This window comes from Alexandromys fortis, unplaced genomic scaffold (genome assembly GCF_014885135.2).
Source record: "Alexandromys fortis isolate MF-2015 unplaced genomic scaffold, M_Fortis_MF-2015_v1.1 scaffold_26, whole genome shotgun sequence".
NCBI lineage: Eukaryota > Metazoa > Chordata > Mammalia > Rodentia > Cricetidae > Alexandromys > Alexandromys fortis.
In genome coordinates, this window is record NW_026067894.1 from 7,288,743 (window position 1) to 7,304,172 (window position 15,430).

General features: G+C 50.7%; 1 protein-coding gene across 2 annotated transcripts; it reads right to left on the reverse strand.

Annotated features, from left to right (window-relative positions):
• Positions 1 to 8,680: 8,680 nt before the first annotated feature.
• Positions 8,681 to 14,912, reverse strand: Stmn1 (stathmin 1). 2 transcript variants are annotated; one of them, XM_050156038.1, is made up of 5 exons: positions 14,652 to 14,912; positions 12,925 to 12,997; positions 12,290 to 12,462; positions 9,503 to 9,694; positions 8,681 to 9,182 (listed from the first exon to the last, which is right to left on the reverse strand). In XM_050156038.1, the coding sequence occupies exons 2-5, from the start codon at positions 12,935 to 12,937 to the stop codon at positions 9,111 to 9,113; spliced, it is 450 nt and encodes a 149-aa protein (XP_050011995.1). In that variant the 5' UTR covers positions 12,938 to 12,997; positions 14,652 to 14,912; the 3' UTR covers positions 8,681 to 9,110. The 2 variants fall into 2 exon arrangements, with proteins under 2 accessions (XP_050011995.1, XP_050011985.1); XM_050156028.1 differs by lacking the exon at positions 14,652 to 14,912 and adding an exon at positions 13,372 to 13,410.
• Between the last annotated feature and the right edge of the window lie 518 nt (positions 14,913 to 15,430).

Genomic DNA, 15,430 nt, shown 5'->3' on the forward strand with positions numbered 1-15,430 from the left:
TTTATTTATTTATTTATTTATTTATTTATTTATTTATTTATTTATTTATTCTGTCTGTGGTGCAGGCCAGAAGAGGGCACCAGACCTCATTACAGATGGTTGCTGGGAATTGAACTCAGGACCTTTGGAAGAGCAGGCAATGCTCTTAACCTCTGAGCCATCTCTCCAGCCCCCCACCTAACTTTTTTGATACAAGTTCTTTCATTAAACTCAGCTCATTAGCTGGGCAGCGGTGGCGCAAGCCTTTAGTCCATCCAGCCCTTGGGAGGCAGAGGCAGGCGATCCTTGAGTTAGAGGCCAGCCTGGTCTATAGAGTGAGTTTCAAGATAGCCAGGGCTAGGGCTACATAGAAACCCTGTCTCAAAAAACCAAAAACCAAAAGAAAAGCAAAAAACAACAACAAACAAAAACCCAGTTCATCTAGTAACTATACCGACCAGCCAGGGAGCTCTAGGGAGTCGGTCTCCCCCTCCCCTTTAACCTCCCAGCAATGGGGTCACAGATGTGCCCCATGCCTGACTTTCAGTGTGGGTGCTGGGACTTGCTACCATGGCACCCCAGCTCCAGATCCACTGACGCTCTCATCCACATCACACTCAGCCTGAATCTACTAACACTGACTTCATTCAACAACGACCACCAGTCAACCAGGAGCAACTGGATTAATTTGCCTCCTGCCACAGAACCCGGCTGGTGAGTCCTAGATAACGAGGCAGCTAAATGATGTCACCAAGACCTTAGGTCTTTCTGTCCCCTGATTCAGTCACCTTTATCATGGAACTTTACCTTCTTGGTCACAAGACGATTGTGGCACTCCAAGCAATATGTCTCGGTTCCAGGTAGGGCATGAGGACGGCGGGGGGGGGGGGGGGGGGGGGGGGGGGGGGGGGGGGGGGGGGGGGGGTGGGGTGGGGGGGGGAGCTAGACCAGGCTTGGGAAAAGCCATGCTCATTATCAGGAAAGAATGGATCCTGGGGAGGCAGCTGGCAAGCCTACTACAATGGCCAGATGGAGCCCCAGCTTCTCTCCCCAGCATGCTCCCCACTGGCTCCTAGTTGGATTTTGTTTGTGGGTTTTTTGCAGCAGGGTCTCCTGTAACCCAGCCTGACCATAACTTGTAACTTTTTGATCTTCAGATGCTCCCTCCTGCACACATACACACCTCCTGTGCTGCTGCTGCTGCCAGCTTATACAACACTGGGGATCGAACCCAGGGCCTTCGTGTGCTACAAAAACACTCTACCAAGCTGTATCGCCAACTCTCACTGGCTTTTTCATGACAGCAACAGGGCCTCCCTCCAGTCCCTCATGTCCCCAGGTGTAAGGCCAGGACCATCTCCAGGCCTCTGGCTACTGATAATCTTGGCATAGATCTGCCCTGTGTCCATCCTGTGTTGTCCAGGCTGCCCTCCCCTTTTCCCTACCCTCTCCCCCCTCTACCGTCTGTTTCCCTCACAGTGGCAAGATCTTATGCACAGAGTACGGTCACATCATTCACCTTTGAAGCTCCCAAAGGCTCTCCTCAACTCAGATTATCCCAGATCCCCTCGCCCTGGACTGCAGGCTGCTGACTGGCCGCCCTCCCTCAGAGACCCCTCTTTCACTTTGCCCAGTCACCTGGCTCCCTCCTCACACCTGCTGGTTTCTGCTGGGGGGGGGGGGCTTTGCACTCACTGGCTCCTCTCCCCCCTCCAAGAAGGCTCCCCCCTTCAGGGAGGGGTCCGGGCCCTTCTCTCCCGCCATCTTCCTCCTCATTCTACCCACTGCACTCACCGAAAGCACTTCTGTCAGCCTTCCTCACCTGAGCGGAAACCAGGAGGCCTCGTTCTCCCACAGCTATAATGCCGGGGCCTAGAGTAATAAGGTGCCCCCATCGCCACCCAACCCTTGCCTGCCCTGCCCAGGTGGTCCTGCAACAGAGGCAGAATCAGGGATATTTGAGAAAAGAGGACTGCAGCGGTAATTGGCCGGGAGGGAGGGGGCGGGGGGCAGGAGCAGAGGAGACGGTAAACACGGGTACCAACGACATCTGACATACTAAATCTGAACCAGAAAGGGACCCGGGAAACAAACTCAGAGCCTGAGCATGTGACTCCAACCTTCAGTTTCCTGTAAACCAAGAGATGGGGTGAGAGAGGATTCCTGTCACAAGGCTGTTTCAAACATTAAGATGGCATGTGTCGGCTTAGCACGGTAGCACACGCACACCTTCAATCCCAGCACTTGTAAGGCAGAGGCAGGAGGATCACTGTGAGTTTGAGGCCAGCCCGATCTACAGACTGAGTTCCAGGACAGTTAGGAATGCCTCAAAAAACGAAACAAAACAAAACAAAACAAAAAACCCAAAAAACCCCAAACCTTAAATATTATGAATACGTAAATCAGTAAGAGCTCAGAGAACCTGATGTCATAAAAAGAAAGAAGAGAAAGAAAAGCAAACACGCACATAGCACAGGCTCACAGGGACAGTGGGGTCAGGCAGACTGGAGCTCACCCTCTCAGAGGAGACGTAGAACACTCCAGAGTCAACCCCTCCTTCCAAACTGGCTTTGAGTACTCCTGTTCTAACCCACTATGTAGACCAGAATGGCCTTGAACTCAGAGAGACCGGCCTGCCTCTGCTTCCGAATGCTGGGATGAAAGGGTGTGTACCACGATACCAGTCTTACAAATATTTAAGTCTCAGGGAGAGCAGAGACTCCCAGAGGCTAGACAGAGGTTCAGAGGAATCCAGAAAGCCTGCTGCAGAGAGGTGATCCTCGGGGCCAGTGCAGTGGTCTGTGAGCCTGTTCTCCTTGACGAAGGCAAGGGCCTTCCCATCATGGGCAGGCTGAGAAGACCCATGAAGCTGTGGATCAGTCACTGGTGGGGGTGGGGGCAGGCAGGTCCTGTGTGTCACCTCCTTAAACCTCCCACCCAGCTCCTCCCACCCAGCTGAGGGGATTATGGTGCCCGAAGCCCAAACAACTCTTAGACCAGACCTTGAATCTCACTGTCTGTGACTCAAAGACAATTTGTTTGGCTGCTGTATGGAAATTGAAAGATCTCTGAGAGACCTTTGCTAACTGGCTAAGACAGCTGAGAAGTCCTTTCTGTAGCCCGAGGTTTCTCTAAGAGGGTAGACTCCACTAAACCCCGGGGGCTTACCAGCAGAGGCCGAGGTGGGGATTGAAGGAAAATGCGCGCCACCTGAGGCAGAAGGAAATCCTGCAGCCGCAAAAGCCTCAAGACAGGTGTCTCCCCAGTCCAAGATGAGCCTAGAGAGCCTGCAGCCTTAGACGGAACACCCAATGGCCACTCATCCACACTTGTGCCCCAGGAGTACAGCGCAGGACTTAGGAGTCCCCACCTTGAGTTTTGAGACAGGGTCGCCCAGGCCAGCGGCCCCAGGCCTCCTGCAGGTGAGGGCTTGTGCGGGCCGGTAGGTACACCTGGAGGAGGGGGCTGTGGTGCGCAATTCCTACCGCCAGGGGGCAGCAGCCACCAGGAGCTGGCTGTGGGTGGGGCTGTAAGCCAAAGCTAACAGTTTTTTTTTTTTTCAAGAAGCCTAAATCAGATTCTTCTGTGGAAATGTCGGTTAATTCAATCATTTAAGACACAGCATGGGCCAGGAACATGCCTGCGGACCGTTGCTGGCTGCAGGCCACCAACCTGTCAGCTTTTTTGCCTTTGGGGGTAGGAGGATTCCATTACTAGTTGGGCACCTCCGCACCTAGTTGGCAGAGCTGAGGCAGAGGCAGCTTTTTGCCTCCAGAAAATTCAACCGACTCTCCATGGGGTCCACAGGACAAAGCGGGTGAGCTGAGGTGGACTGTGGGAATCACTAATTCAGCACTTTTTTATTTTTACATTTATTTCCTTAGTGTATTTGTGGATATGTGTAGGTGCAGGCTGGGGATTCTGGGGACTGAACTCTAATAAAAAAAATAATTAAAAAAAACGTTTATTTACCCTTCAGCACTTCTTTTTTTTATTTTGTTTATTTATTAAAGATTTCTGTCTCTTCCCCACCGCCGCCTCCCATTTCCCTCCCCCTCCCCCAACCAAGTCCCCCTTCCTCGTCAGCCCAAAGAGCAATCAGGGTTCCCTGCCCTGTAGGAAGTCAAAGGACCACCCACCTCCATCCAGGTCTAGTAAGGTGAGCATCCAAACTGCCTAGGCTCCCACAAAGCCAATACGTGCAGTAGGATCAAAAACCCAATGCCATTGATCTTGAGTTCTCAGTAGTCATCATTGTCCACTATGTTCAGAGAGTCCGGTTTTATCCCAGGCTTTTTCAGATCAGAGAAGCTAAATAAGGAGAACCCAAAGAAAAACATATAGGCATCCTCCGGAATATTAACCTTCATCAGGCGATGAAAGGAGACAGAGACAGAGACCCACATTGGAGCACTGGACTGAAACCTCAAGGTCCAAATCAGGAGAAGGAGAGAGAGCACGAGCAAGGAACCACACACTGAGACAATGGGGATGGTCTATCGGAAACTCACCAAGGCCAGCTGGCCTGGATCTGAAAAAGCCTTCAGCACTTCTTAAACTAACATCTCACTATAAGCCAGGTTTGAAGACTCAGTGGGACTCGTGTAAGGACGGCCCTTGCTTGTGTCCCAGCTGGATACATGAAGGGGGTAGGTACACTTGTTAGGCGCAGGGTCACAGAGGCTGTTAGATCCGACCCTACCACTTTGGACAAGTGGCCTTGAGAGTTATGCGGGGACGATTTGATGAGCTCACGCAAATGATTAATTGTAAAGTACAAAACTCTGTGAGAGCTTCGGGAGGCGCCAAGGTCAGCAAGGAGAGCCCTCCAGCCCCCAAGCACAGTGACTACCTGGGATTTTTATCAGTGGGGGAAGAGTAAGGAGAAGGCAGGGGCTGAAGTTCTGACCCAGAAGCCCCTGTATCCCCTGTAGTCAGTCATCATCTCATTTGCCATCTGCAGAGATGACAGTCACAGGGCATCTGGCTCTTTCCAGATTGTGTGCACGCGTGTATGTGTGTGTGTGTGTGTGTGTGTGTGTGTGTGTATGTGGGGGGGGCGCACACGCGCGTGTAGGGCCAAGGTCAGTCTTGGGTGTTCCTCCTCAGGAGCCGTCCACCTTGGGATTTGAGACAGGGTCTCCCACTGAACCTGGAGCTCTTTGATTAGGACAGACCTAGCTTGTGTCTTCCCTTGTAACCATCTTGTCTCTTGGATTTAGGGGTCAAAGACGTGGGTATAACCCAGTCATGTTGGCAAGGGCCTGCCCAAAGTGCTACCTTTTGGAGCCCATCAAACCCTACAACTCAGCTTTTAAAATCTACATGTGTGTCTGAGTCTAAAACGCCTTCCTGTGGCTTTTTAAATAAAATTTTTCTGAGATAGGGTGTCATGTATCTCGGGCTGGCTTCAACTTCATTATACAGCAAAAGATGCCCTTGAACTTCTGATCCTCCTGCCTCCACCTCCCCGGTACCAAGATTACAAGTGCGGACTACCACACTGATTTCTATGGTCATGGGGGCGAAACCCAGGGTTTCAAGCTTGTGAGGCAGGCACTCTGCCAACTAAACTCCACCCCCAAGCTCTGCTACCTCTAACGTGCAGAACTCAGGCTTCCACTGAGAGTGGGCCCAGCCACAAGGATGCACAGGCCTCGGTGGGCACGTGAGCAGAAGCAGCTGTCAGGAGACCCCTCTACCAGCAGCTTGTGGGACTCAGGTCCAGCTACTGGAGGAGTCACACTCTCTGGTCACAGCAAGCTGGCAATCTGCCAGCCAGAAAGCCAGTCTTGGACCTGGCAGGTAACTTCCAGGGCACCTATCCTAACCTGCACCCAAACAGGAAAGCACCTCCGTGCAGAGAGGGCTTGTCTTCTGGTTATTCTGAATATAAGTTGTGAAGGCAGCTACGCTGCAGGAGACTTACCTGGAAAGGTCAGCCAGCACTGGGGACCACAGCTCCCCACTGTGAGAACATGCAGAAGGCAGGGGGCGCTGTATGAGGCGCAGGGATTGCCAGAACTTCTTTCCGCACACGCCAGAGTAACAAGAGGGTTGGGAATTGCCTTTAGGGGTGTGGCCCCGGCTACTTTTAGAGCTTTCTCCTGGTGGAGTCTGGATGCAAGGGTAGGATAGTGGGCCATCCCAGGCTAGAGGACACTGGGCCTCCAGGTTCCCCACCCCCCTTCAGGCAGCCCAGGGCCTCAGGTGGACTCTTAAAGGTTCAGGTGGGACCTGTGACCTGCTTCTGACCTTTCATTCCTCCCCCAGTCATTTACAGGACAATGTAATGATGGTGTTGATACACTGGAGGCTCTGGTGGCCGTCCACAGGCTCCAATAGTTGCTGTCCTTTCCCGTGTTAGCTACCGAGTGCTTTGTCTCTTCCATTTCCCGGGTTCAGCTGCACAGTCCAGGTGGCTCCTGACTGTAAGGCTCAGGAACCCATTTCTCAGTTATCTGTCTATTTTGGTTTTTCTAAGACAGGGTTTCACCACCTATCAGTCATCTATCTATCTATCTATCTATCTATCTATCTATCTATCTATCTATCTATCTACCTACCTACCTATCTATCATCTTTGTTTTTCATTGTGTAGCCCTGGCTGGCCTTGAACTCAGAGATTCCCTGCCCCTGCCTCCCGAGTGCTGGGATTAAAGGGCTGTGCCACCACCGCCCTACTACATGGACCCCTTTAGAGCCCCCCAGCGCACCCAACAATGGGCTCATCTCAATCTAGTCACTCCCCTGTATTTTCTTTCTTAAAGATCCATGCCTCCAATTCCAGCACTTGGAGATGGAGGCAGGTGGGTCTCTAGGGAGAGCCAGGCACTCTCAAGGCAGAAGCAGGCTAACCTCTTGAGTTCGAGGCCAGCCTTGTCTACAGAGCGAGTTCCACAGTAGCCAGAGCTACACACAGAAACCCAGTCTTGAACTCCACCCCCTGAAGCAAACAATTCTTAGGGAGGGACAAGTCTCGTTTCCACTCAGGGTGAAAGGAATGCTCTGTGGAGGCCCTGGTTATAGTCGACCTACTCTGACCTAAAGAGTCAACGTCACGAGAGAAGCGCTGGCACTTGGCCCTTTGGGTGAGAGGCAGGCTCCTGAGGCAGCTAAGCACCCAGGCCTAGGAAAAAGCCCTGACCCCTCTGGGTGGGGACGCCCCTCGGCAGTGTGCTTACCTAGAGTGTGTGGCATCCTGTGACCCCCTTGCACAGCTTTTTAAAAAGTACATTACAAGATCATGACCCCCATGACACTTTTCCACAGGGATACCGGCAGTCACAGCCAGCAGTCTTGTCCCATCCATGAGAAACGGGCGCAGGAGTAAATGCTTCCCCTAAGGCAGGGCTCCTGGTTTTATGTTTAGATGCATCCCTGCAGCTCCCTAGAACAGTGCTGTCGTGCTGAGTGCGCACTGTGGTCCTGGGGCCACTGGCTTGCTGTTAACTGGGGTACGTCCTTCAGACCCACGTAACCCCTTTGCTTTTTCCAGACCACTCCCTTTTCTGCTTATCTTTCCAACAGAAGTGGTAGCATCTGTAGGTGACAGACGTTACTGCTAATTCCTCCCTCCAGGCTGCCTCTGAATTACACCTGCTCAGTCCTGACCGGCTCGCGTAGGCCAGCCTTCAGAACCTCTCTGTGGTGTACCTCGGCACTTATGCAGCCACACCAGACTGTTTCTCAGAACTATGATGGTCTGCCTTCTGCACAATTTGAAAGTCAGCTTGAGGCACACCAACACTGCATAACTGTGCCCAGCTCAAGAGCAGAAATGGATCACTCATTGCTGGAAACAATAGTCATGATTATAAATCAGTGTGCCAAATAGACAGCTGTTCTAACCATCTCGTCACAGTCAAACCCCATCCCCCAACCGACTCTAAGTCAGGAGGCCCTGTGGCTCTCACTCATATTTGGGGAAACACAGTGAAGTCGGGGTGGCAGAGGTACAGTGCAGTCTCGGGGAGCTCCACTTCTTTGTTTAGAGTGGGGGCTTGCTCTGTAGCCTAGGCTGGCCTTCAGTTCCACAATACCCTCTCATCTCTGCTTCCCAAGTGTTGAAATTACAGGCACAAGCCATTAAGCCTGGTCCCAAGGCACTGTTAGCCCTCCTGCAGGCAGGCTTACTGTGGATGCTTCGCTTCTAAGAGCTTTTATGCCGTGAGGCAGCTAGAGTGTATGTAATTAAAGCTACTTCCCAAAGGGGATGGGAAAACTGCCCAGGCTTTCCCTGACCTGAGGGGCGGTGTGGTGTGCTGACAGTAGCGACGAGTGCAGCCTCTGGACACAAGGTGTCTGCCTCGACGGTCCTTTCAGCACACAGCTCGCAGGTTTCACGAGTATTCGGATTTCAAGACCTCACTGAGAAGGAAGGAGCATTAGCCGACACCTCTACTCCCAACTGTCCTGTTAAGCAGAGAAACCATCAAACATCCTAAGACCCTAAGGTCACCGTGAAACTGTGCTCTAGAACACCCCCTTGGTGCCTGCAGTCTTCCTTTTTAAGGGGAACAAAACACTGCTTGTTTGCACATAAACATCTGAAAGAAAATAACAGCTGATCTGGGTGAGGCACCACACAAAGCCCTGATTGTGGAAGGACAATTCAGAGACGGGGAGCAGAGAAGCGGCAGCCGCCGTGTGCAGCAGTCACAACGGGTCACTACCTGGAGAGAAAGGAGTCACAGCCACCAACAGCACTGTGCAGTTTATTAACCATTCAAGTACAGTAGCATCTGATAAGATTGGGACAGAATTGGGATCGCAGGTGTGAACAGATATCAGCATCTAACAGGTCGGAAGAAGCCACTACACTCCTCACAAACGTCGTCCACAGAGGCAATACAGTACTAGCCATTAACCCAGCACACCGAGTGTGCTCAAGTGGAAAAGATGCAACGAGAAAAATAGCTACGTTAGAAAGACCAACACTTTAAAAAAGAGTAAAACACTTTCAGTTTCTCCCCTTGAGCCCCTAAAACATCTCACGGTCTGGATCTACCTATACGGTCCTACATCAGCTTCTAGAATATTTGTCAGGAGGGAAAAGTAAAATGACACTGGCCAGTACAGTCTTTGGATATTTAGGAAGGGGTGGGGAGAAAGTCAGTTCTCAAAACAAATTAGTCAGCCTCGGTCTCATCCGCAGGGTCTTTGGATTCTTTGTTCTTCCGCACCTCTTCAACGTGCTTGTCCTAGAAGAAAGTGTGTGTAAGTGTCATCTGTCAAACAAATCATTTGCTGAGCCCTGTCCTGCCCACCCGGAGGTGCAACACAGCCTCAGTCACCAACAGGCCCTGAGAATCCCATGACATCATCATCTTCAAACCTGCTGGGCCTCTTGGGATGACAACAGCTAAACCTCTTCCAAGGAATACAAAATCATGCTGAGAAGTCTAGAACATTCTATCTTAAGATGAACTTCATTCTTACTGAATGTGATGACAAAAAGGAACCAGTCTTATTTTATCAAGACAGTTCAAGCTCCTACCTCCTCCATAAAGAGGACACCAACCTTCTCTCGCAAACGCTCCAGCTTGGCAGCCATCTGCGCCTCCCGGTTTTCTTTGTTAGCTTCCATCTTGTGGGTCAGCTTCTCCTCTGCCATCTTGCTGAAGTTGTTGTTCTCCTCGATGGCTTTCTGCAGCACCTCCTTCTCATGCTCCCGCTTCTCGGCGAGCTGCTTCAGGACTTCCGCCTCATGAGACTGCAAAAGAGTTCAACAGCCCTCAGAAGTGCCTCTGGCATTAGCTAGAACTGCCGTCAGGGGACAGGAAGAAAGGGACCCTGGAACTAATGCTCAAGCAAGGAGCTGAAGTATCTTCTGAAACAGTGAAAAATTGCCTTTGTTTTCCAGCTAATGTTTGTATTTACTTTGGAAAACTGTTCAGGTTTTTGTTTTTGAGACAAGATCTCATGTAGCCTAGGTTAGCCTGGAACTCTCTATGTAGCAAGGGGTCACAGGAACCTATGATCCCCTTGTGTTTACTTCCTGGCGTTGGGATTATAGCCACCAACCTAACTTGTCTAGATTTTATAAGGAAATCCTTCTATGATGCGAAGTACTTAGAGGACTTGAGTAATCTACTTAGGAATGGCACTTTAATGAATTTCTGCTATTTAACTCCAAAGGTTATGGAAAAAAAAGGGCATTGTCAGCTGGCCATGGTGGTACACACCTTTAATCCCAGCTCTCACAGACAAGATGCAGGTAGATCTCTGAATCTGAGGCCAGCTTCGTCTACAGAGTGAGTTCCAAGATAGCCGTGGCTACACACAGAATCCCTGTCAAACTTTAGCAGTGGCCAATGAACACAGTCAGACATATTTTGAAGAATGAACTTGCAGGGTCTGAGCGCAGGGCATTCGCCACTGGTTTTGTCCATTGTCTTCCACACAGCACCTTTGTCCGGATGGGAGGTGCACTACTTAGGCGCTCACTTAGTATGGGGCCACTGCGCACAAGGCCCAGGTTTCCTGTCTATTCTCTGGTTATACTGCTTCCTCCTACTCCACCAACTCCAACCTACATCAAAGAGCAGGCAGATGGCACAGCGGGGTAAATGCTGTCAGCTTTTCATTTGCTTTTTGGAACAAGGTCTTTAGGCTGGCCTTGAACTCACAACCTCCCACCTCTGCCTCCCAAGTGCCGAGATGACACAGCACCAGGGACTGAACTTGGGACTTCATGCATGCCATGCAAGCACTCTACCAAGTGAGCCCAACTCCAACTGGGTAGGTAGTGAAGGGTGATCTTTAACTTCTGGCCCTCCTGCCCACACTTCCCAAGCACTAGGACTGGAGCTACACCCAGCTAACACCCCATTCTCCCTGCAGGCAGGAAGTGCTGACAGCAGGTTCAAGAACTGAAAAGGACATGTGCTCTGGCAGAAAAATGTACGTGTACATGTTAGACTATAAATTATCCTGGGGTGCTCATGTGGGATTGGCTATTACTTTACACTTTACCTTTTTGTGCCTTAGTTTCCCCAACTTAAAATTATATCCACTCACCTAAATCATAGCTGCTGGGGAGATTTAATGAAAGTTTATGTAAAATTCTTTTGTTTATGTTTTACACGTATAAGTGTCTTGCCTGCATGTAAGTGTACTGCAACAGGTCTGGTGCCTGTGGCCAGAAGAGGGCACTGGTCTCCTGAAACTTGAGTTAGGACTGCTGTATGCTCCAGGCAGCTGTACTGGTAATGGAACCTGGGTCTTCTGCAAGAGCAGCAAGGGTTTTAACTGCTGAACCATCTCTCTAGCCCCTATTTAAAGTCCTTAATAAGAATCCTGCTGAGTGGATATTTCTGGAAAATGAATTGATCATCTTAAATTCCCAGTTATAATTCCATTTCTCAACTCTTTTATAATCATTAACAACTGTTAAATTTTCTCATTATTTTATGTGTATGGTCTGTGTGAATATATGCACATGTGCATGTCAGACCTTCAGAGGCCAGAAGGCGGCATCAGATCCCTTAGAACTGGAGTTCCAGGCAGTAGTGAGCCACCCAACCTGGGTATTAGGAGTCACGTTCTGGTCCTCTTCAAGAACAAGCACTATCCACAGCTGGGCCACGACCAACCTCTCATTGCGTCTTATTTACTTCATGTGCATGGTTGTTTGGTTTGCACATCTATGAGTCCACTACTTGTATGTGTGGTGGCCATGAAGACCAGAAGGCACTGGATGCCCTGGAAATGGAGCTATGAATGGTTGTGTGCCACCATGTGGGTGCTGGGAACCACACAAGGAAGGACAGCAGTGCTCCTAACTGCTGAGCCACTCCTCCAGGCCTCACTGGGACTTAAAGATGGTCCTTTACAATGAGAGTTACAATGCCACATCCCTGTAAGTTTGAAGTTTTTATTGCATAGCTCCTAAAAAGCAAAACTTTTTAGGAAACAAAGAATTACCTGCCAACAAATGTCCTGCATTTCAAAGAAGAAAAGCATGAGCTTCTGATGGAGCATGGTCTTAGGTGGAATTCTGCCTCCAGCACTCAGGAATAGGACTTTAGGAAAATGACTTAATACCACCATTTTCCAGGATGTTAGCCAAGACAGTTCCCACCAAGGAGGCTCCATTTGTTAGAGAAAGTTCGAGTCAAGGAGCTGGGTCCTGATAGGAGCTCGTTAAGCGATGGCTGCTGCATTCTTCCAACCATCGCTGGCACAGGACCTTCCCTACTTACGATCACAGGATAGCTACAATTCTTTCTTCCTTTCTCTGAAAATTAAGTCAGTTTGCCTCGTTACACTAATAAGTGTCCTGTCTCCTGTAAATCGTCCAGTTTACCTTGCGCCGTTCTTCTGCAGCTTCTAATTTCTTCTGGATTTCCTCCAGGGAAAGATCCTTCTTCTTTGGGGGGGAAAGGGGGAAATCGGGGACGGATTCTTTTGACCGAGGGCTGAGAATCAGCTCAAAAGCCTGACCGGAAGCACGCTTCTCCAGTTCTTTCACCTGAATATCTGAAGTTGATCAGATTTATGATAAATGAGGAAAACCCAGTTTGCTTATTAAAATAAGGAATTCTATAATTTTCTAAAAATCAACAATTTAATAAACAGAATTAAAGCTAGGCTGTAGGTAAGAAATCAAATAATCAAATCTCAAAAAAAAAAAAAAAAGCTCAACATTTGGGCTAACAAATACCATTGAGGAGGAATTAGTATTTGACAACCATTTTATTAAACAAAGAATGAAGTAAACCTCACAATTTTGCTTTGGACCAAGTCAATTTATCTAATTATAAATGATGATGAGTTTTCCATATATTTATCCAAATGATAAAATTCTTTAATTGCCTTTTTTATTGTAAATTCAGTTTTGAAAAGAACACAAATGCCCAATAAAAAGCCTAAGACCTGCACCACTTCCAATTCTAAAGCAGCAAGCCCGTCCGTTTCAGCTTTTCTCAATCAATTACCTACCAGACGATGCCATGTCGAACAGAAGACAAGAGACTGGCCGTGCACCCTCTACAATCCACTGGTAAAGAGAGCCCTGAAAATTATTTTCAAAGCACGCAATCAATTTCTCTATGTGAGCAGCACAAAGGAACCTCAAATCACACCCATGACAATGTCAGGAAAATCGTTGGGTGGAATCAAGTGACATCATAAAGAAAAATCATCTAGAAACACCGAAACATATCGGAAAATTTAAACTGAATAATATTGGCAGCAGAAAATTAAATGTTCTTAAAAGAAAAAAAACCTGTAATCTTAAAATGAAGGTTCAGTCACAGGGTTGAAGGATTCCTTCCCATAACCTCAATTTTTTTCCATCCAACGTAAGATATTCCAGATTCAACCCAACAATGAGATCGGAGCCATCTTAATTCTGTGTACAACTCATTGTGCAATTGAAATACCCACCCTTGCTTTGTCTGTGTCTGCCATGGTGGAGAACACCCAAGCTAGCAGCCAATGGTATTCAAGTTCCATTGTTCCTAGGGTTTAAGCTACTCGCCTAACAGTGGGAAAATGAAGTTTTATGAACCTCTAGGCTTCTTTTGACGGCAGGGTCTAGCTATCTAGCCCAGGCTGGCCTTGAAATTGCAATCCTCTTGCCTCAGCCTCCCCCAGTGTAGAAGGGTGGGGTTTAGCCCAGTGGGTTAGCAGTGGCTTAACATTTGCAAAGCCCTGGGTTCGAGGACCACGTGAAGGGGATTGGGGACATTATTCTGTGTGTTGAATTAGATATATGCCACCACACCCGTCTTAGGTTTGTCTCCTTTGCTGTCCTATGTCGCAAAAAAAAAATTTCGACAGTTGTCGATTATTTTCTAAAGAGATTTCCACTCTTTTAGGCTCGAAGCGTATGATTAAAGGTTCCAAATGCTAGACATTGAATTCCAAGGCACCGAAAAAAAAACGTCTAGCTGTAGCACAGCACCCAAGGCAGCACCTACCCAGCATGGGCGTGGTCCTGGCCCGGGCGGGCAGGCTTGCGGCCCGGGCCAATCAGAACCCGCCCTACGCTCCGGCCCCTGGCCCCGCCCCTCTGCTCCCCGCGCCTTTTCGAATCTCCGCGAACCTCTCCACACTCGGGAGGCCGCGCGCGTGGGCAGCGACAGGATGGGCGGGGCTAACGGTTCTCCGGGGTGGCCCCGCCCCTCTCAGGCTGGCAGCGCGCGGCCGTCTCCCCCCCACCAACTCCCGCCAAAAATACCTCGCGGCTACGCAGCCCTGGAGTAGTTGCAGCGGGATCGGTCGCACCACCTCCACCCCCCCCCAGCTCGAGTCCCCAGAGCTGCCCGCGACCTCCGCCACCGAGCCCCGGGAGCCCGGGCGGGCGCCGCCCCTCAAGAGCACGGGCGCCCGCAGCCTTGCTCTCCATCAGACAATGGGGACCCCTGAAGAGCCGCGCCCACCAGGCGGTAGAAGCAGGGACGGCCCGCGCCCCTATTGTCTCCACGCTCGCACCCGGGTCTGAACCCCACAGCTGGCCGCGCCCCCACCCCACCAAGCCGCGTCCCCAGGGACCAGGGACAAAAGCCGAGACTCCGCCAGAGCCTCACACAAAAGACGAACGCCCCCCGCCCGCCAGGTCTCGGGGCCCCCGCCTCTCCAAGCGTCCCCCGTTGGCCGCCCGCCACCTTCCTGGATGGTCCCTATCCAGCCATCTCCGCTGCCTAAGCCAAGCCAGCACCCACCTGCTCGCTCCGAGCCGCTTGGCCACACTCTGAGCACCAACAGACCTGGGCGCGCACAAAAGCGCCAAACAGCGGCACGTGATCTAGCCGCGGGGCTCCGCATTGGCTGAGTCTGACGGCACGTGCCGTTCGCACCCCCCAAGCCTGGAGTGCCCCGCCTCTTTGGAGCGGCGCATCTTGGGAAGTGTAGTCCAGGCCAGTGGAGCAGGAGGACAATGCAAGGGGTGGGGTACTCCGGAGGGGGCTTCCCCCAGGTGTGAACCCCGGCTGGACCCCGGGTCTCTGCGCGGAAAAGCACTTGGCTGTGGCCGCAGGACTAAATCGGCTACGGGACTACATCTCTAGGAAAAGAGCAGGGCGAGGCACTGCGCAAGGGAGGGGTCCGTCCTAACCTACTTTGGTCTTACAGACCTTGACCGTCTGCACTCCTTCTGTTGAGCCGCGCGAGTCAGGTTCGCTTCCTAGGCAGTGTCCCTTTTGATGCCACACCCCGCCCAAGATAGTGCCTCTCCGCCCTCCTGCACGGTCCTCTACCCTTGGCGTCCTACCACGGACACACGCCAGATTGTCACCTGTGATGCAACATCGCAATCGCTAACCCATTTCGTGCTGACAGGTCACGGGCGTGGTCCTTCCCTCGTCTATTTGCTTTCTCCCCCTTCCTCAGCTTCCCGAGCTGGAAACACTGGGATCTACACAGGGCTGCGTGAGGCTCTGGAATCTGATCTTGGGTCGAACAAAGCCACTAAGCTTTAAAGGCAGACTCCATCTGCCCTGCC